Source organism: Tupaia chinensis, unplaced genomic scaffold (genome assembly GCF_000334495.1).
Source record: "Tupaia chinensis unplaced genomic scaffold, TupChi_1.0 Scaffold000415_1, whole genome shotgun sequence".
Taxonomy (NCBI): domain Eukaryota; kingdom Metazoa; phylum Chordata; class Mammalia; order Scandentia; family Tupaiidae; genus Tupaia; species Tupaia belangeri.
The window spans coordinates 889,831-912,874 of NW_006159920.1; the positions used below are offsets into that span (position 1 = coordinate 889,831).

The 23,044-nt window shown below is 37.3% G+C and overlaps 1 protein-coding gene across 8 annotated transcripts in view; it reads left to right on the forward strand.

Annotated features, from left to right (window-relative positions):
- The window catches only part of ZNF148 (zinc finger protein 148), a 141,190-nt gene that overhangs the window by 81,627 nt on the left and 36,519 nt on the right, over positions 1–23,044 (forward strand). For 7 of the 8 annotated variants that reach the window (XM_006154553.3, XM_006154554.3, XM_006154552.3 and 4 more), the window contains 3 exons: positions 883–921; positions 12,760–12,883; positions 14,094–14,177. In XM_006154553.3, coding sequence (XP_006154615.1) covers positions 883–921; positions 12,760–12,883; positions 14,094–14,177 — 247 coding nt within the window. The remainder of the gene's footprint in view (positions 1–882; positions 922–12,759; positions 12,884–14,093; positions 14,178–23,044) is intronic. The other variant, XM_006154558.3, reaches the window with a different exon arrangement.

Here is a 23,044-nt window from a genome sequence, read left to right on the forward strand (position 1 = left end):
CTTTCCCTCCTGTAGTGAAGAAGCCTTTTTGTATGAAAGAGAGGGAGAGAAAGAGAGAGAGATCTTCCTAATGTGACATGGTCACACCACAGTGGTATTTCCTCCGTTTCCTTATCCCTTTAGGATTTGGACATGCACATACCTTTGTCTGGAGTCTGTTTATTTATTTGCTTGTTTTTCCTCCACTACTGGGGCTGGAATTCGAATTACAGTTAGTCACGTGGGATCTGGCTCCCTATACATAGTGCTTAAACACTGTGCTATGGGGCTGGCTCATGGTCCTCTTTTTTTTTCTTTTTTCCTTTCTATGCCTCTTTTTTTTGTTTTTTTGTGATTTAAAATCATAATCATTATTTTGATATGTTGTAGACTTTTGGACTGAGTAGTGTGCAAGAGCCAGCTTGTAGTGGCTTGCAAGAACTGATTGCTAAATTTTAAAGAATTTGCATGCCCGTTGCCAAAACCATTGATAGCTTATAATTAGTCTTGGTGTGAATATTTACACAATGGAAATCAGCAAATGCTTCCCAATCCCTTGATTTCTTAACCGGTCATTAAACATTTACCAAAACCCCAGCTTTTGGAATATAGAAGAATGCCAGTTCTACCAAATTTTGAAAAGTAACGTGTGCATAAGTTAGTTTTACACTTAAAGTTATTAATGATTTTTAATAAGCATTTTTATTAGCTACATAATATTTTTGATAGATCTCATTATATATAATGACTCTTATGTTGGACACTGCTATGTTGTTGAAAGTTTGTATTCTTTTTGTCTCCATTTTAAATCTTGCTTCACTTAAAATCTTTGTGTACTACTATTGACTGACTCAAAAGGCATGGCTTTTTAAAACGATTTCTTGATAATGTTACTCCTTCCAGAATGCTGTACCAGTTCCATCCAGCTGCAGCGAACCTAAGGTGTGTCTGTATGCACTCACTGGTCTTGAGTATCAAACTTGGCTTTTTGTGTAATTTAAAGTAGAATCTCATTATAGTTTAAATTCTTTATAATAACAAATAAATCAAGGTCCTCATACATGTTAGAGGAGAAAATTAGTTTCTAAAAAAATTTTTTTTAAGAATTATTTATTTAATTTTGTATTATTAGTTGTAAAATTTGACCAGAGAAACACAGAGAAAGGGAAAGTAAGAAAGCAAGCTGCCAGGTCTGGGACTTGAAGTGCAGTCGTGTGGGAGTCCACAGCACCTTAACCACCATGCCACCTGCTAACCTCCTAAAATGGTTTCTGATAATGATTATGTTACTTTGGGTTCACTGCTGATCTGTGGGGAATCTATTTCAAGTCTTTTAAAGTAATATATATGCAAATTCTACATTTGCCTAGATATTTTATTACCATGTTATCTTGGTGATGTTTTTGAGTGTAACATTTTTCTGGGATTTTGACCAAAACCCAGATTATTATCTTCTATTATGGTGTTATGTGGTGTGTTTATTTGGTGATGTTTTAGGTGTTGCTAAATGTAGATCAGAGTTTTACAGGTGTTAAAGCTATTTTGCTGTCTAATTTGAGATGAATTCACTCAAAATGTGTTATCTTATATTCCCAAAGGTATTATTTAGATATTTATATTCTTATATTCCCTCAGTAGAAAGATTGAGCCTGTTCTAAGTAAGTATAGGGTATATAAGAAAATATTTTAGGACAGTCTTTTTAGAAAATTCTTAGAAAGGTAAAATTACTATTAATAGAAACATTTATAGCAGTGTGAGAAAAAAATTTTTTTTGAAAAATTTTATTTTATAATTTCTTATTTATATTTAATCTTTGTATATCTTTATAGCATAAATATGGCTTTTCAAGGAATGCATGTAATGCATGGTAATCAAATTAGCTTTATTTGATTATATATATGATATATATATCACTTTTAAGAGAGAATTTTACATTCTCATGTCTGTTACATTTTTTTTTACTGAACCCCCTCTCCCACCCCTTATTATACACTTCTATACACTTCCCCCCGTATAGTCTCTGGTGTCTAACATGCCATCCCTGTGCTATATCATCAGATCTTTCCATTTCTGCCTTAGAGTGCAGACATTCGCTGTTTATTGAGTGAGAATATACAGTGTTTGTCTTTCATAGCAAAAAAAAAAAATTTATTTTTAAATTGTTTTGACATGTCACGTGTAATGGGACAGGGAATGGTTTTGGATTTTTATTGATCTGCAGGCTCAAGGTGAATTATTTTTTTTTTTAATGCCTGGAGTTTTAGGACTTCAGGGAATAACCAATGAGTTATTTTATATTTTCACAAGAGTTTTTAAACTTCACACTTCAATTATTTTTTATGAAAGTAACACATTCTGCCCTTTTATATAAAGAGAAAGAGAAGCTTATCTCATGTTTATAAATCACTTAATGTTGCTTGTTTTAAATTTCTTAAAAACAGTTTTAAGTTTCTTCTTTTTTTTTTAAGAGAGATTTTTGTGGGACCAGCAGATGGGGTAATGTTTATGTCATTGGACTCCCACGTAGCCACCTGTGGTTTGAATCCCGGACCTGTCAACTTAAACGCATTTGGGTGTGTGTGTGCACGCATGTGCGCCTAAGATCATGAGAGGAGAATGGAGGAGACGGCATTGTGGTGTGACCATGCCCCTTGGGGGTGATTTCTCACTTTCTCTCTGTACCTCTCTGTCTTTCCATGCTCTCTGTAGCGAAAACCTCTCTTCAAGAAAAAGGAGATTTTTTTGCTATAGGGTGCGTGTGCTCACCAGGGACAGAATTTTGGGCACTCATGCACCATATGCCCAGCATTAGTTTTAAACCTTTGGGTCCAGTACTTGAACTTTAATTGATTACATGAGATTCCAGTGACGTAACCATTACGCCATTTACTGGTCCCAGTTTAAGTTTCTTAAAATTTACAGTTTATCATGCTTGGAAAACTCCACTGTCTTCCAGAACTGTTTTTTGCTAAGTCTTGAGTTTTGCCAGTGTGAGTGCTTTTTGGTGCTTGTCATTGCATTATATTGATTGCCAGTCTACGTGTATAGGAAATATAACTAAAGTAATGTGATTGGTTTTTAGGAAAATGCGACCAGGTAAGTATGGCTCCTTTCAAGATAAACCTTGTGCTGAGAAGAACTGTATTATTTTGCATCTTTAACTGTCATGGATTTTTGAACAATAATTTAATTTGCTTTCTGTACCTTTGTTATCTGGCAAAGCCTGGTTATCTTAAGGCAGATTTGATACTTGAAAATTGTCAAAATACATTACGTAGCATTTCTGATGAAGAAGAGGGTAATTGAGCAAGAAAATGTTTACGAGGTCTCGTTGTTTGCTACTATAATGTTATAAGCTATTTGGTGAAAGTAAATTTATAGGCCAGCCCATGGTGTAGTGAGTGATGTGGCTCTGGATCCTACAGGGCTCTCTGTGTGGTTTGAATCCCAGATTTTGGTGGCTTGAAAAACACAGAGAGAGTGTGTGCATGCCCAAAATTCAAAAAGGTAGGAGAAACAGAGGAGAAAGGCTTGTGGATACGTCCATTCCCTGTGGGGCATGCTTTCTCTCTTTCTCTGCATCTTTCTCTAGTGAGTACGTGTGCTCTTTGGCAGAATTTAAAAGAAAAATAAGAAGGAAAGTGATTTTTCTATATACTAGGTGCCCTGTTTAAATGCCAGATTTCATTTATTATTGTCCACTTTGTTGGAAATCTTATTTTCTTTTTAAATACAGTGTGTTTGAGCATGATTCAGCTTTGAATGTCCTGGGGCTTTTTTTTTTTTTTTTGCTAGAGGATCTGTGTGCTTGCCAGACAGAGGGAAAGGTGAAAGCACCAAGCATCGCCCCCCATTGGAATGAGTGTGCATTCACATGTGCTCAGAGTGTTTCTCAGGCCACAGGTCAAGGACTTGAACCACATAGTCATAAGGGATTGTGGTGCCTTAACCACCAGTCTGTGTGGCTGGCCCAGAGCTGATGCTTTGGACATTTTTTTTTTTTTTTAAATTGTATGTACCCTCATGAAGGCTTTTATGAAAACCAAGGTTTTTAGGGCTTTTCTGTGCATACCTTGAAGACTCCTGACTGCTGAACTTTGCTTCTGACTACTTGTGCTTGCTTCACTACCTCGTTCCTAAGAGGTGCCACTTGTTTGTACATTGCTTGTCTGTGACGCCACTTACATCACTTTCCTTTGCCTTTTTGCATTTTGTTCTGTTGCACATTAGAACCACACGTGGCTTGATTCTCAGTGCACGTGTTTCTGTGCTTCTCCCTTCCTGTCTACGTCAGTCACTGTAGGACTTTCTCTAGTTATGGGTGCACAGGCTTTAACTCTGGAGATTCTTATTCAAGGGATTTCTATCTATACTTGAAGGGAATAAAAGTGATTATGAGGTTCATGTAAGCTTGAGAAGCTCATGTCTTGATCAATTTTCTGGGGAAATGAGGTTTTATCACCTGACTTTGCTATTGACTTATGATGTGAATTAGAAGACGCTTTCCACCTCAGAAAGGTTATATGAAGATTTCTGGGTTAACATTAATTCTAAAAATCTTTTTTAGTAAAATATTATTATCTTAGTCCAGTATTTTATAGGATGAATAGGTCATTTCATACTCCTTAGCAATTGAATGAGAGGAGACCACTTTTAATTTTTTCTCTTTATTCTGAAATGTTTTTCCTTTTTCATTCATTCAACAGTTAACTTTGAGTGCCTGTTTTGTGCCATCATCTCTTATCAGATGCTGAAGGAAGAAACTGGGTGTGTTTGTTACAATACTTTAGAAAGTCTGAATAGAAATTGATGATTCAAAGTTAAGCTGAACTCAGGAGAAATGAACTTATTCTGTACATCAGATAGATTATAAACTATGTAGAGAATCCTTTCCCAGCAATTTATTAGTCATCATTGAGTCTCAGAAAAGATTTGGGATTTTGGTATCAAAAATATTTAAGGCCTTGGGAACCAGCAGTTAGCGTAATGGCTATGTCGCTGGACTCCCACGTAGTCGACCGCGCTTCGCGTCCCGGACCCGGTGGCTTAAAACTCAAGCTGGCCGTGTGTGCATGTGTGCCCAAGATCCCGAGAGGAGAATGGAGGAGAAGGGATTGCGGCATGACCATCCCCCCTGGGGGGTGATTTCTCGCTTTCTGTCTCTATGTCTCTCTCTGTCTGTCTGGCAAGCGCACGCGCCCTATAGCAAAAAATAACCTCTAAAAAAATAAAAATTAAAAAATTAAAAAATATTTAAGGCCCACCCTATGGTGCTGTGTGAGTAGGCCCTGCTACTAGAGAGGATGAAGCCACATGAGAGGCCCGGGTTTGATTTCTGGCGCACCCTAAAAGCCAGTGCACTGGGGTGCACCTGTGGTTCCAGCTGCGCTGGAGTTTGAGTTAGGAGGATCGCAACATAATGAGAACTTGTCTTTAAAAATATATATATTAATGATATAAAATGAGAAAATTTTAACTAAAAAGAGTGGAGATGGACTGAGCATTTGTCATACACTCATGTGCCACGTAATGGCATCTCGGTCCACGAGGGCCGCATGTACGGTGGTGGAGCGGTAGGTTATACCATGCAGCCTAGTGTGTAATAGGCTGAACCGTCTAGGTTTGTGTAGGGTGTGCTCTGTGATGGTCATACCTTGAAGAACACCTAAGGAGGCATTTTTCGGAACATCCCTGCCGCTGGGCAGTGTGTGACTATACTTTTTTTTTTTCTTTATGCTATTTTGGTTTAGAAGGAAGCAGTTTTGAAGATGTTCTTATTATAAGACTGAGGATGAAAACAGGAAATACAGAATTGTATTTATGACAAAATAAAGGAAGAAAATTATCAAAATGATATATTAGTATTTTATTTAATTTATTAGTATTGAATTAATTTATTTAATAAGTTTAATTTGTTAGGAATTTATGATTTTAGGTAAATTGTTTTCTCACAGAACTCAACCCTGACTTAAAAAAAAAAAAAATTGGTGTCAGTCTGTATAAACTATCACTTCTTTGCCTACTATTCAGGAAATAGGAAAGGAAAAGCCTTTTTTAAAATTCAGAGTTCTTATGCTGAATAGAGTTGTTGTATCATGCTTATGATACATTGAATTTTATGTTCTAGCATTGTCAAAAGCTTGCCATTAGAAAATGAGTTTGATGGGCCAGCTGGTGGCATGGTGATTGAGGCAGCTGGATTTTGCATGGCTGGTAGTCATTTTGAGTCCCGTACTCGGTGGCTTGAGGGACTCACTGGGTGCATGTACATGCATGTCCAAAATCCTGTAAAGGAGAAATGGAGAGGGGATTGCAGCGTGACCATCCTTCACGGGGAGTGCTTTCTCGCTTTCTTACTTGTCTCTGGTGAGTGCATGTGCCCTATAGCCAAAAAAAAAAGGTCAGACAGTAAAAAAATGAAATTTACTAGTTAGTAAAATCTCATATTGAGAGACAGTAAAACAATTTGCAGATTTAAAAAAGTGACAATGTGAGGATAGAGTATTGGTGATAACTGGGATGGACAGTACGTCTGCTTTGGATGATTTTGTTACAGTTGTATGTCTTTGGAGTTGTATTTCAAATTGTATTTGCTAACTGATCAGCATTTAGCGTAATGGCTATGTCGCTGGACTCCCATGTAGTAGTCGACCATGGTTTGAGTCCTGGACCCGGTGGCTTAAACTCATGCCGGGTGTATGTATGTGCGCGTGCGTGCCCAAGATTCCGAGAGGAGAAAGGAGGAGAAGGGATTGCGGTGTGGCCATCCCCCCTGGGTAGTGATTTCTCGCTTTCTGTCTCTGTCTTTCTGGCGAGTGCATGTGCCCTATAGTAACCCCCCTCCAAAAAAATAAAAAAGAAAGAAACTTAAAAAAGCTATCACTTCTTACCCTCATTTTAGTAAAACAGCGAAATTTTAACTGTCTCTTCTTTTTTAGAATTACGTATTTTATTATTTAATGTAATTTACTTCTTTATTTGTTTGTTTATTTGAACTTGACCAGAGAGAGGGAAAATGAGGAAGCAAGTTGGCAGGTCCAGGACTTAAACTGCTATAGGCCATTTGAGAGTCCAGTGCCTTAATCATCACCCCACCTGTTGGCCCCTCAACTATCGCCTCTAAGTTAATATTTTGGGTTTGGGGAGCTTAGAAGTTGATTTTGATCTAGGAATATATGATAAAACCTATAATCATTATTTTAAAATATGCTTTAATAATTTTTACAATACATCTATAGAATATGGAAATCATGCCTGTCTTTTAAGAGATTAGCAGAACTTTTTCTTACTGAGGTTTTACTTAGTAGCAGCGATCTTTGAATAGTAAAGAAATCTCTCAATTGAGTAGACTAGAATTTGGGTCTTTGCCTGATGAAAATGCATATATTAAGATAATGTCTCTTTTTACACACACACACACACACACACACACACACACACACACAGAGTTATCTAAGAACAAATTTGTTTGAAAACAAAAAATACCTACAGTGGACCAGGAGCTTAAGAAAGCAGATTAATCTCATTTGGTATTGAACAATTTTTTTTCTGTAAAATCCTATTTTAAGTTTATTAAACAGGGACCAGCAGTTAGCGTAATGGCTATGTCACTGAACTCCCACGTAGTCGATCGCAGTTCACGCCCTGGACCTGGTGGCTTAAAACTCACACTGGGCGCATGTGCATGCGTGCCCAAGATCCCGAGAGGAGAATGGAGGAGAAGGGATTGTGGCATGGCCATCTCTCCTGGGGGATGATTTCTCGCTTTCTGTCTCTCTGTCTCTCTGTCTGTCTGGCAAACGCATGCGCCCTATAGCGAAAAACCTCTCCAAAAAAAAAAAGTTTATTAAACAGATTAAAAAAAAAAAACCCAGATGCATTGAGTATTGTTTAGACAGTGACAGGAGATAAGATTTAACATCTAAAGATGCTGTGGCAGGCATTTAAGAATCTAAGTTTCGAAACTTCACATTCTTCCGTTGTAATGGTATTTATATGTTGAAGAAAAAGAAAAGAAAAATTATTTTATGGTATCAATAGCAGGCAAGACTGCTGACATTCAACTGATAGATCATGTTCTGCTAAAAAATCTTGAGAGAGTGTGAACAGGAGAAGCTGCCACATGTATACCAAGGAAGTCAATTTTGCCTGCAACAATGTGCCACTTTTATTGCACTAAAGGACTTTGTTTTTTGCATTCTCACCTCTGTATGGTACGCCTCAGTAATCTGAAAACTGAGAAATGGAAAAATACTACTTTGGCAAAAAATTTTAAGAAGAATAAAGTGGTAAGCTGTGAGGGATGTTTGTTATGAATAGCAGGCAGCCATGTAGGCAGACTCGCAGAAGTCTCCACTGTGCTCTGGACACCATTTTGGGCTCTGGGGTTCCAGTGATGAATAAAGCAGACAAAACCAGGTGGAGATGTACAAAACAGATTACAAGTTGAAAGGATAGTTGGTGCTCATCTGAGGCAAGAGGAATTTTACTCTGTCTTTTTAAGCAAAAATGCTTGTTATGCTGGCCTAAAGAAAAGAAAATGAAAGATAAAATGTTCAAAAACTTTTGGTATTGTATCTTTGAACCTCTAAATATACTACATTTTTCATTAGTCCACAAGGCAGTGGTAGCTGTTTCATCCATAAAATCCACCTTGAATTAAGACTTGAATCCACAGTGAAAGGCAGCATTACCTCCAGTGCCAGAAAACAATGACCTAGAACTCCTTAAGTCTAGATAAAAGGGCTTTGTACAGTGGAGGATTGCATCCGTTTCACATTAAGCAGCCTGGACCAGATCTGTTCCTTACAAAGCCTTTCCTTGCAGTTGCTATGCCACAGAAAGCTATTGAACTGCCATGTTTTTTGGCACTTGGATCTTAACTTGTTATGAACATATGTGAAGAAAATACCTGGTATTATCTTGTTTTTAGTTTTGTTTTACATAAGATATTAAACATCATTTTGTTGTTTTTATGGTAGAAACATTTCAAATTATATTTTAGAAGATTTTGTTTTTTCTTTTTACACATATCTAAGAACAAATTTGTTTGAAAACAAAAAATACCTACAGTGGACCAGGAGCTTAAGAAAGCAGATTAATCTCATTTGGTATTGAACAATTTTTTTTCTGTAAAATCCTATTTTAAGTTTATTAAACAGGGACCAGCAGTTAGCGTAATGGCTATGTCACTGAACTCCCACGTAGTCGATCGCAGTTCACGCCCTGGACCTGGTGGCTTAAAACTCACACTGGGCGCATGTGCATGCGTGCCCAAGATCCCGAGAGGAGAATGGAGGAGAAGGGATTGTGGCATGGCCATCTCTCCTGGGGGATGATTTCTCGCTTTCTGTCTCTCTGTCTCTCTGTCTGTCTGGCAAACGCATGCGCCCTATAGCGAAAAACCTCTCCAAAAAAAAAAAGTTTATTAAACAGATTAAAAAAAAAAAACCCAGATGCATTGAGTATTGTTTAGACAGTGACAGGAGATAAGATTTAACATCTAAAGATGCTGTGGCAGGCATTTAAGAATCTAAGTTTCGAAACTTCACATTCTTCCGTTGTAATGGTATTTATATGTTGAAGAAAAAGAAAAGAAAAATTATTTTATGGTATCAATAGCAGGCAAGACTGCTGACATTCAACTGATAGATCATGTTCTGCTAAAAAATCTTGAGAGAGTGTGAACAGGAGAAGCTGCCACATGTATACCAAGGAAGTCAATTTTGCCTGCAACAATGTGCCACTTTTATTGCACTAAAGGACTTTGTTTTTTGCATTCTCACCTCTGTATGGTACGCCTCAGTAATCTGAAAACTGAGAAATGGAAAAATACTACTTTGGCAAAAAATTTTAAGAAGAATAAAGTGGTAAGCTGTGAGGGATGTTTGTTATGAATAGCAGGCAGCCATGTAGGCAGACTCGCAGAAGTCTCCACTGTGCTCTGGACACCATTTTGGGCTCTGGGGTTCCAGTGATGAATAAAGCAGACAAAACCAGGTGGAGATGTACAAAACAGATTACAAGTTGAAAGGATAGTTGGTGCTCATCTGAGGCAAGAGGAATTTTACTCTGTCTTTTTAAGCAAAAATGCTTGTTATGCTGGCCTAAAGAAAAGAAAATGAAAGATAAAATGTTCAAAAACTTTTGGTATTGTATCTTTGAACCTCTAAATATACTACATTTTTCATTAGTCCACAAGGCAGTGGTAGCTGTTTCATCCATAAAATCCACCTTGAATTAAGACTTGAATCCACAGTGAAAGGCAGCATTACCTCCAGTGCCAGAAAACAATGACCTAGAACTCCTTAAGTCTAGATAAAAGGGCTTTGTACAGTGGAGGATTGCATCCGTTTCACATTAAGCAGCCTGGACCAGATCTGTTCCTTACAAAGCCTTTCCTTGCAGTTGCTATGCCACAGAAAGCTATTGAACTGCCATGTTTTTTGGCACTTGGATCTTAACTTGTTATGAACATATGTGAAGAAAATACCTGGTATTATCTTGTTTTTAGTTTTGTTTTACATAAGATATTAAACATCATTTTGTTGTTTTTATGGTAGAAACATTTCAAATTATATTTTAGAAGATTTTGTTTTTTCTTTTTACACAGCATTAACTTGAATATTATTATTTGACTTGGAGGGATTGAAAAAAACTAAACTAACTGGCCAGAGATGAAACTTTCCATTCTCACTGACTCTGTTCAGGAAGCTGTGACACCCACTTCCATTCTCCTGCCAACTGTTTCTCTTCCATGACTTTGGTGCATAGTCTTTGAAGCATTGTTGACCGAACTGGCAGTTTGCCCAGAACCCAGTGCCCTGTGTAATTTGCATAATAATTACCATCGATTTGCATATAGTATAGGCTGAACTGTCTTCCTGAATATAAAGTTAAAAAAAAAAAAAGTTTAGAAGATTAAAGCTGTTTTTTCTTTGTTGTTGTTAGTTATTTGTTTATTTTTACCTACTTCCCTTTTCTTGGTCTGAGAAGAGATCATAACTTTGTGTAGGCCCTAATCAGTTTCCGCAATCCTCTGTATTTCTAAAGATGCTTCCCAGATTTCTCAACCCTCTGTAAGACAGTTTCTTAACTTCTGTTCCATATGTTCCTGCCTCCAACTATGTTTCCCTCTCTCTGGCCCTTGTCCTCCTGATCTTATCTCCTGATTTTCTTTGCTTCTTCACATAGTATTCTGCTTTTTTTCCCTCTTCAATGTGTAGAGAAAAGGTTCTTCACTCTTTCTTTCACTCTACCACATGTCTGGTTGAGAGGCAGTTGAATGTTGCATGTTAAACAAGTTGTTGATAAATTGGAACATGCAGGCCTAAGGTGAACTCCCTCGTACTACTGTACACATCAGACATAACAAAGTTCTTTGTCTCAAGAAGCTAGGAAGATAAGGTTGATTTGTTTCCTGTCTTCTTCCCCATACTCATCTCTAATTGATTTATCTGCAGATATTTTTGGGAATATATTTAACAATAGGTTAGTAGTACTAGCATAGCCTGTGGGATTCTGAACTGAAACAGACTGCAGGTTACACTCTAGGATGACTTGAACAAAATGAGATTTTCTTTCTCTTAAAAAAAAAAATAGGTAAGCACTTAATGGCTTAGAAAAAAATCTCTTCTTAAAAAAAATAGATAAGCACTTAACGGCTTAGAAAAATGTTTTAAGTGCACAATGTATCAAGTCTCCCTTATATCTTTTTTTTCTTTTTTTTGGAGAGGTTTTTGCTGTAGGGCATGTGCACCCACCAGGAAGACAGAGAGAGACAGAGAGATAGAAAGTGAGAAATCACCCCTGGGGGGGATGGCCATGCGGCAATCCTTTTTCTTCCATTCTCCTCTTGGGATCTTAGGCACGCACGCACACGTGCCCGGCATGAGTTTAACCCCCCGGATCCGGGACGTGAACCGCAGTCGACTACATGGGCGTTCAGCAACATAGCCATTACACTAACTTCTGGTCTCAAGTCTCCCTTATCTTACCTGCCAGTTCCATAGCTATCACAACTAAGGCTATGTACATTTTATTTATAACCCTCTCAAGTAGTTTTGTACATATACAAACAAATATATATTCCTTTATGTACTCAAATTAGCAAAATTATGCACTAGGTTCTAAGCTTTCCTCTCTTTTCTTAAAGAATGATTTTATCTATTATTATTATTATTATTTAATTTGACCAGAGAGTGAGAGAAAGCAAGCCTCCAGGTCGAGGACTTGAACAGTGGTTGACCATGTGGGAGTTCAGCGCCTTAACCACCATGCCAACTGCTGGCCCCTAAATCTTCCTCTTTAAATTGCACTTTTCATACTAGCCTTTTCATTGTATTTTACAACCACGTAATATTATTATTTTTTCTGTGATTTACATAACCAGTCCCATACTGAGTGATATTTAGCCCATGTCTAAAGCACAGAAGACCTTTTTCTTGTATAGCTGAAAACTGGACATTGAAAATAGAGCTATGTTTACTGTAGCAAAGAATACTGAGGAACTCCATTGGTGTCAACATATAGGCAGGTGGGCTTAGTGGTGAGATTTCCCTTAAGCAGCTTCCAAGGTTTTAAGTAATTTTTACCCATCCTTAGTCATGTTGTACTTCCAGCAATGAATTATAACATTATTCTAATAGTCTTTCTAAAATTATTTAAGAAGAAGTATTTCATAATCTCTGATGACAATTGTTTGCATTCTTTTTTTTTTAAATAGTATTACGTTTTAAAAACTTCTTTCTTTTGTTTTTGCCTTTTTTTAAAAAAACTAGATCCTTACAATAAATGAGGATGGATCACTTGGTTTGAAAACCCCTAAATCTCACGTTTGTGAGCACTGCAATGCTGCCTTTAGAACGAACTATCACTTACAGAGACATGTCTTCATTCATACAGGTATTTCTTGAATTAATATGGGCTTATGGCCATTAAAATTATGTCTGTTATTTTTATCTTTGTGTAAATGTCATTTGTTCTAACACCTTAGCTAATATGGCATTCTAGATCAGAAATTTCATTGGCTAGAAGGTGACAAGGAAACAGGAAAAACTATATTAGAAAACAATGACCATGGATATGTAAAAGTAATTAAGTAGTCTACTTAGACACTTATTTTGCTAATGATTAAAGAATGTTTTGTTAAGAAGCCTGTAAACCTGCACTTTTCTGTAGAAGATACCAAGGCAGAGTTTGAAATACAGATTGGAAGTCAAATTGAAAAAAATGATAGCTAAGATCATGAAATTGTAGAGAACACGACTAAAGACTGATTAGAGACCCTTGGAGAAACAAATCAGACATATTAAGATGAATCAGGGTTGAGGTAGAGAGAGAGTAATAAAGGTAGTTTATGAACTAGGAAAATACAGCATCCTAGAAGTCAAAAGAAGTGATTTCCAAGGTGAGCGTGATCAACAGTGTCACAGCCCATGAAGAAGATACAGAGACTTAGGGAATTAAGACAATGTTTAGAATAAACAAGATCACAGTAACTCTTCAGCAAACACAGTATTAACATTAAACTCTAAGTGAGAGTGAAGAATTTGAGACTTTCTTGGGTAGACTACTCATAAGGTGTGACTAGAGGGAGTAAAGCAGTAAGAGCTATGAGTGTTTCGGGATTCAGACACAGTTTCGAAAGGCTTTAGCAGAGAGAGTGAGTCTAAAGAGACAAGATTTTTAAAAGAAGGGATGTTTAGAAAATTCTGAATGTTCTGAAGAAAATAGGTCAAAGGGCATAAAGGGGTGTCTAGCCCCAGAGAACAGAATGGGTCCATCTTCCTTCAAACAAGATGGAAGAAGGTAACATTCAAGAGAAGGTAATAATAGAGTCCTTTCTTGTGATTTTTATATACTATTTTAGATGATTTATTTCCTTTCTGCGAAGGATATAGATCACACATCTATTCTCATTTTTATATGATTGTGAGAATGTGATTTTTTTGATCCCGGGGAAAATTTTGAGAAGAAGTAAAATTCTGTTAATGAACAGTATCAAAAACTTGTATGGATATTTTGGAATTTTTCAAAATTTGGGCTCAGAAATAGTAACTAAAGACTGTTGTTTTATCCAGTAACTAATTTATGGATGTGAAATTATTTTAAGGCGAAAAACCATTTCAATGTAGTCAATGTGACATGCGTTTCATACAGAAGTACCTGCTACAGAGACATGAGAAGATTCATACTGGTGAGTGTTGCCACCCTTACTAGGGTCATTAAAATCACTCTTTGAAATGTAGGGAAGAATTTGTAATAAGCAGCAACAACTTGTGGTAGTTGACACTTTTCATCTGTTGTTTCTTAAGACCGTAAATTGCAGCTGTCTTTTCTTTTCCTTTAGTAAACCAATGTTAACTATTAAGATGAGAGTTTAATGTCCAAGGCCAATAAATTACTTTGAAATAAGTTACTTTAAAGTGACAAAGGAGACTTGAAATAGCTGTTTCCTTAGGTGTAGAGTAGGTAAGGTCACTGACCATTTATGTTAGTCTGGGCAAAGGTGCAACATGCCAAAGCCCTAAGGTAGCTCACTTTGTTCTTCTCTCTTTCTCTTTGTTGTATGTAATTTACCATATCAAGAGAGATGTAATCTTAAAATAATAGGAACTGTCCGTTTCTCAGTCAGATTGTTAATGATTTAGAAACAGATTTTTCAGAACATCACTATAAAAAGATCCATACTTTAAAATGTTAAGCGTAATTTTAGAGCAAGTGCTTATTTGGATTTATTTTATTGGCTTGACAAATGTAGAAACAACTTTTATAAGTAATTTAGATTTAATAGACTGTTGATTTCGTTTCTCCCCTTGCCTGTAAGTATGATAAAAGTTTTAAATTGATTTTTCACTGGTTTGTTTTTTTGGTGATGGAATAAAAGCAGAGTTGGTGAATTTGTGTAATTTTGACTTTTATATTTAAGTAGAATAGAGAATGATGGTAATAACATATGTTAATATTGAAAATATTAAAGTTTTTCATCTTTCTCTGCATTAAGTACTCAGGTGACTACCTGCCCAGTGTTGTTACTTAGATATGTTTTCACTGTGCCTGCAGTACCTACGAGAGGGGATTTTCAAACATTTGTGTTATGGAAGCAACCTTTTCTCAACTGTTCCTCACATTGCTTTGCCCCTAAAATCAAGCAAGAATATGTCCGATCTGGTTAAATCAAACTTCAAAACTTCAACTGTACAATATATTTATATGCTTCGATGTTCTACTCTTTAAAAAAATAATTTAAAAAATCATTTCAGTTTCTAATTTATATGTGATAGACGTATATGTTAATGGAGTATAGTGTAGTTTTTCAAAACATGCGCATATTGTGTAATGATTAAATCAAGGCAGTAAGTGTCTGCCATCTCAAACATCTATCATTTATTTTGTGCTCATTCAGAACCCTCCTAACTAATTTGAAGTATGTATTGAACTGTCTCTAGTTCTTGGTACTCTGTTGTACATGTAGTCCTCTAGAACTGATTTTATTTACCTATCTGCATTCTTGTATTTGTTAACCAAGTTCTCCCCTTTCTAGCTTGTGGTAATCTGCTTTTACACTATCCATTTCTGTGCAGTTAAGCCTTTTACTAGCTTTCACTAATGAATGAGAACTTACAGTATTTGTCTTCCAGTTCCTGGTTTCTTTAAATTAGCATTATTTCCTCCAGGTTTGTCCATGTTGCCTCAGATGGCTGGATTTCATCCATTTTAATGACTGAATAATATTCTGTTGTGTATATATACCACACTGTCTTTATTCCTTTTTCAGTTGTTTGGGCACTTAGGTTGATTGCCTGTCTTAACTATTGTGTATAGTACTGCAATAAAAATGAGAGTGCAGATATCTCTTTAGTTTACCGATTTCCTTTCCATTCGATTACTAGATTATAAGGCAGCTCTATTTTTAGCTTTATGAGGAACCTTCACACTGCTTTCCCTAATGACTATACTAATTTATATTTTTCCAATGTAATGGGTTCTACTTTCTCCACATTCATTCACACCAGCACTCATGATTTTTCTTTATTTTTTATAATACCATTCTAACTGGATGAGGTGGTACCTCATAGTGGTTTTGATCTCCATTTACCTCAAGATTAGTGATGTGGAGCATTTTTTTCATATACTTAGTGGCCATTTACATGCCTTCTTTTGAAAACTGTTCAGATTAGTCTGTTCCCACTTCCACCGTCCTTTTTTTTAATGTCTGAGGACCTGTGAGGGGTGAGGGAAGGGGGGAAACAGAGGGAATGAAAGCACTCTTCAGAGCAGGCTCTAGCATGCTGCAATCCTTCATTCCCCTTTCCATTTCTTCATCCTACCAGGATCTCAGGCGTGTATGCATGTACCTGGTATGTTCTTCGAGCCACTGGAACTGAGACCCAAACTGTGGTTGGACGTGTGGTATTCAGCGTCTTCCCCACAGTCCTTAGCTACTGCACCACAGGGCTAGCCCTCAGTTGCCTGTTCACCAGTTAGATATTTTCTTTCCCTTTGGCCAGTGAGCTGTTTGAGTTTCTTATATATTTTGTTTGCTAATCCTTTGTTGGATGTAAAATTTGAGAATATTTTCTCCCATTCTGCAGCTTGTCTCTTCACTCTGTTGTTACTTACCTTCCTATACAGAGACTTTGTAATTTAAAGTAATTCCATTTGTCTATTTTTCCTGTTGTTATTCATGCTTTCGAGGGCTTATTTCAACAATCCTTGCCTAGACAAATGTCCTGAAGCCTTTCCCCTGTGTTTCCTTTTAGTGATTTCATGGTTTGGGGTCTTACATTAAAGTCCTTAATCCATTTTAAGTTAATTATTGTATATAATGAAAGATAGTGGTGTGTTTTCATTCTTCTGTGTATGGATAAACGATATTCCCAGCGTCATTTATTGAAGAGACCTTTCTTTCCCCACTAAATGTTCTTGGAATCTTTGTCAAAAATCAGTTCGCCTTAAGTTACTGGATTTGTTTCTGGGTTCTCTGTTCAGGTTCATTGGTCTATGTGTGTGTGTGTTTGTTTCTTTTCTTTTCTTTTTTTTTTTTTTTTTTTTTTTTGTGGAGAGGTTTTTGCTATAGGGCACGTGTGCTCGTCAGACAGACAGAGACAGAGAGATAGAAAGCGAGAAATCAACCCCCAGGGGGGATGGCCACGACTTAATCCCTTTTCCTCTGTTCTCCTCTTGGGATCTTGGGCATGCACATACATGCGCCCGATGTGAGTTTAAGCCACCAGGTCCGGGACTCGAACCGCGGTCGACTACTTGGGAGTCCAGCGACATAGCCATTACGCTAACTGCTGGTCCCTGTTTTGTTTTTTTTAAAGTTGATTTTAGTCATGATAGAGAGCATGTGCATGTGGGAGGAAATTTGAGAAAACACACTTGACAGGATCTCAACATGCTGCAGTCCCCCTCCTTTGGCCTTCCTGCTTGTCAGGATCTGGGTATATTTACAGATACCTGGCCATAAGGCTTCCAGCACAGTTCAGTATCTGCTGACTGCATCACCAGTCTTGGCCTGTGCATCTGTGTTTTGTGCCAGTACCACGCAGTTTTGGATACTGTGCATTTGTAATACCAGAGGACTTCAAAGGTTCATGGAAAATGGAATTAAATTGAAACTTACTTTTTTTTTTTTTTTTTGAGAGGTTTTTGTTATAGGGCACATGTACTCACCAGAAAAACAGAGAGAGACAGAAAGCAAGAAATCACCCCCCAGGGGGGATGGCCGCGCCACAATCCTTTCCCCTCCATTCTCTCGGGATCTTGGGCATGCACGCATATGTGCCTGGTGTGAATTTAAAGCCACTGGGCCCGGGACTCAAACCACGGTCAACTACACGGGAGTCCAGCGACACAGCCATTCCGCCAACTGCTGGTTATTTCTTAACATAAGCTCCATCAAATTCAAGAGACATTCATAAGCGATGATTCCTTCATTTGTCCCATCCCTAAATAACTTGGAGTCCTGGGAATTTAACCATGTCAATGCAGCTTTTTTTTTTTTTTTTTTTCCTTAATGCAGTCTTTTCCACATTATTAACTGAAGAAATAAAGATTTCTTTTAGAGTTTTTTTTTTTTAGATTAGGAAACAATAAGAAGTCAGAGGGAGCCCAATCATGACTATAATAAGGGGATGCCTAGTAATTTCCCATTGAAATTCTCGGAAAATTGCTCTTGTTTGATTAAAGAGCAGGAGCATTGCAGTGGAGGTCTCTGATGACACTTCCTTGGGTGTTTTTCTGTTTTTTATTTATTTATTTATTTATTTTAACAGAAGTTTCAGTTAACTCTCTTAAAATACTCTCATAACAAGCAAACATTATTGTTTTTTGGCACTTAGAAAGTTGACAAGCAAAATGCCTTGACCATCTCAAAAACCTGTTGCCATGACCTTTGCTTCTGACTGATCCACTTTTGTTTTGACCAGAGCCCTTACTTCCAACTCCTGTTAGCCATTGCTTTGATTGTGCTTTGTCTTTAGGGTCATACTGATAGAGTTATGTGTCTTTTGCTGTTAGAGTTCTTCAAAGAAATGCTTCAGGGCCTTGATCCCACTTATTTAAAATCAACTTCAGAAACATTGCACTTAATGGTAGCTGACCTGAGCATCCGTAGCTATTTTCAGGGGGATTGCTTTCTTGGTTTCTTTCTCCGCTCGTTTGTTGTCGGTGTATAAGAAAGTCACTGATTTTATATCTTGCAACTTGACAGAACTCATTTTTGAGTTGTAGGAGTATTTTTGTAGATTCTTCAAGTTTTTCTATTTATATGATCCTGTCATCTGGAAACAAGCAATTTAAACAGACAATTTAACTTTCTTATTTCCAACTTGGATGCCCTTAATTTCATTCTCATTCTTAATTGTGTTAAGTAGGATTGGAGTGGAGAAAGTGTACATCCTTGTCTTTTTCCAGTTCTGACAGGAAAAACTTTCAGATTTTCCTCATCCTACATATCACCTGTGAGTTTATGATTATAGCCTTTACTATGTTGGGTTATACCTTCTATTTTGTTATAGGTATAGAAGAGCCTTAATCATAAACAGATTTGTATTCTATCAAATGCTCTTTCTGCATTGATTAATTTGGTCATATAAAGTTTTTCCTTTTTCTTTTTTTTTCTTTTTTTTTTTTTTTAAATCAGGCTCATGTGCTTGCTGGAGAGAGACACAGGGTGAGGGGGAGGAGTGAGTAATCACCCCCTGAGGGTTGGCCATGCCTCAGTCCCCTCTCCAGTCTTCTTTCCAGATTTTTAGCCTGCATACACATGTGCCTAGTATGTTTTTGAAGCTGCTGGGTCTGGGACTTGAACTATGTGCAGTCAGCCACATGGGATCCAGTGCCTTAACTACCACACCACCTACTGGCCTATCTTTTCTCTTGTTGATGTGATGTATCATGTTTATTGACTTGAGTATGTTGAACCATCCTTGTGTTCCAGGAATAAATCCTTTTTTGTGTGGTGTATGATCTTTCTGATATGCTGTTGAATTTGCTTTGTTGGAATTGTTGAAGATTTTTGCATTTATGTTCATCAGGGATCTTGGTCTATAATTTTCCCCTTTTTTTGTCTCCTGTTGCTATCAGGGTGGTAGCAGCCTTATAAGTTTGGGAGGATTCTTTTCCATCTTTTGGAATAGTTTGAGAAGAATGGATATTCTTTTTTGAAAGATGTTTTTAAATTCATCAAAAGCCATCTGGACTTGGACTTTACTTTGTTCAGAAACTATTATTGATAAAATTCCGTTACTTGTTATTGGACTCTTCAGGCGTTCTAGTACATTTCTTTCTGGTTCAGTCTTGATAGATATGTGTCTAGGAATTTACCATCTCCTTAAGGTTTTCCAGTTTCTCGGCATAAAATTGTTGATAATAGTCTCCAATAATCTTTTATAATTTTGTGGTATCAGTTATAATGTCTCCTTTTACATTTCTGTTTCTGTTTGTTTTAAAGTTTTTCAGAGGGTGTGTCTGCTCACCAGAGAGAGACAGGGAGAGTGAAAAAGTTAACCGTTCCCCCAACAGGGTACACCACAATCCCTTTATTTTTCCATCCAGTCAGGATTTTCGGCATGCACACACACATACTTGGCTTGTTTTTCAAGCCCTCAGGCCCAGGAATATGTGATTGGCCTTGTGGGATGTGGATCTCTTAAACCACTAGGCCACAGGGCTGGCCCTGGTTTCTCTTCTATTACTGCTCTGATCTGGATTACTTCTAGTCTTCTCCTTTTGCTTTCAGTGTGTTCTTGCTGGGAATCTCTCACCCTTTACCAGCAGTGGGGAATGTCTCCCACTCTTGGCAGGTGGCCTGGTCAGGTGCCTTACTCCCTTCCTTTGCTGTTATCCCACATCTTCATTTTTTGGAAGGCTTTAAGTCATTTTCCTGCAAAATTTTATCGCTCTCTGCAGGCACTTGATTTTAAGTGCATCTAAATATTTGTTCCTTCTTTGGGAAGATGAGTTCTGGGTCCCTCTCATCAACCATCTTGGCTCCACCTTCCACAATCTAGTCTCTTCTACTTTTTAATGACCATTTTGAACATCATTCATTTTAGCTTTTGAAAAATGTATTATTTTCAGATGGAAAGGAAAACTAGGACAAAGGACAATTTTATGGATTTTGTATGACTTAAATTTAAATTATACATTAATAAAACCTTATAAAATGAAAGTGGTAAAGTTTTTTTGTTTGTTTTAAATTATTTAATTAGATTTTGATGATATACTCATCAGAATTAGTAAATTTTCAGTATTTTTTAGGCACCAGAAGTACAGGGATAAAATAAGGCAGTTTCTTTGAAGTTTACATTTTAAGGGGAAAGATGGACAAACAAACAATGTAATCAAGTGTTCTGGAGTTTCATACAAAATGCTCAAGGCAGTGTAGTACCCTGAGGAGGAGACACATGGGCACACACTTACTTAGGGAACGTAGCACAAAACTGCTGCATGATACTAAATTAAAAATATAAATTTGTGGGACCAGCAGTTAGCGTAATGCTATGTCACTGAACTCCCATGTAGTTGACCGCGGTTCGAATCCTGGACCCGTTGGCGTAAGCTCACACCGGGCACATGTGCATGCGTGCCCAAGATCCCGAGAGGAGAATGGAGGTGAAGGGACTGCGGCATGGCTGTCCCCCCTGGGGGGTGATTTCTCGCTTTTTTTCTCTCTGTCTATCTCTGTCTTTATGGAGAGTACACTCACCCTATAGCAAAAACCTCTCTCTCAAAAAAGAATATAAATTTGTACGTGTGTGGGGTAGGCACGTATCTGAAAATAAAAAGGTTTTTGAAACAGTACTCGTATTGCACGCCGATGTATTTATTCTAGTGAATCTTTTTTTTTTTTTGGCCAGAGAATGCTTTCATTTGTCAGAGGGAGACAGTATCTACAGTGGAATGTGATCCCACCACAGTCCCTTCTCCATTGTTCCATCCTGTCAGGATTTGGGGCATGCATGCACATGCTTAGCATGCTTTTAAAAGCCTCTGGGCTAGAATTTAAACTGATATAAACCATGTGGGATCCAGCTCCTTTAACCACCAGGCTACAGGGATAGCCTGTGAATTCTTTTTTAAATGCTTAAATCCCATTGATTAGAAAAACAATCACACTAAACCATGAGGAATCTTGGATTTAAGCCGGAAATAGTGGGTAATTAGCACTTATTGACAGTTTACTTAGTATCAATTACTGTGTTAAATGTTTTGTTTAATTTCTCATTTAGTCATCTTCTTACTGTGAAAGGCAGGAGCTATTTACTTATCTCCATTTTACAGAAGGAAACAGTGGAAAACACTCAGAGGTTAAGAAACTTGTCCAAATATATATAATCTAGTAAATGCCAGAGTCAAGATTCTGGTTTGAAATCACTGAAATTCAGAATGGCCCTGCATAGTATTGGCGTTTGTCTGCTGCACCACTGCCTGGCCCCCTTACTTCATATTCTTGATTGTTCCTAAAGATTCAGTCTCAAGACAGTAAGATATTGGGGCTAGCAGGTGGCGTGGTGGTTAAGGACACTGGGCTCCCACATGGCCAACTGCAGTTGGGAGTCTCGGACCTGGCAGCTTGCTTCCTCACTTTCCCTCTCGCTCTCTCTCGTTCTGTTCCTCTCTGGTCAAATTAAAATAAATGAGTAAATAAATAAAGTTAAATAAAATAATAAAAAAAAAGACAGTAAGATATTTGACCGATTGTCAAGTTACTTTGAAGTTAAACCTATTTAGAAATATGTATGTGGGACCACAAATACATTCCTATCATTTTTTATTTTGTCCTTGACATTATTTATTTAATCTTCTGAATGACTTATTTGGAGAAGGTTAGGGTTCTAAAGTTTTCCCATGTCAAGGATTACTCTTTCTGTAGGCTCCTAGTTTAGAAAAATGCACTTAAATAGTTCTGACAGTAAAAAATTTCGTATATCTGTTCATTTTTAACTTGTCAAGTAGGTAATGAGTTATCTATCAGCTAATCTTCAGAGTTGGATGGTGAGAAGGACCACCAGTTCTTAAAGGCTCCATTTTCTTTAAAGGCTTCCTTATCCCTGTAGGTCTCATTATACAATCTCTTCCAAGTCCCTCAGCCCCTAAGCCCATTCTCTGCTCTATTCACATCATGATTAAAATCATTACTTGCTTAATTGCTCTGACCAATAAGAAAGAAGTCTTCGGTGGCTTTTATAATCCAATATCATAGCTTGATTTTGAAAATAAATCATTTGGACTTATACATGTTCACTAGATTTCTTGTTCCCTAAAGTTCTTCTTTGAAGTGTTATTTCTTGTTTATATACACTGTTGTCTATATAAAGATAGTAAAAAACACTGGAAAACATGTCTTGTACATCAGCATTCTTCACTCCATTCATACCCATGTCAAATATTTGAATAATGGCACTATTATTATTTTAAAGTTTTTGCCATAGGGTGCACACACTTGCTGGAGAGAGACAGAGACTGTGAGAGGGAAAAATGTGAAATCACTCCCCAGGGGTGATGGCCATGTTGCCATCCTTGCCCCTCCATTCTCTTGGGATTTGGGGCATG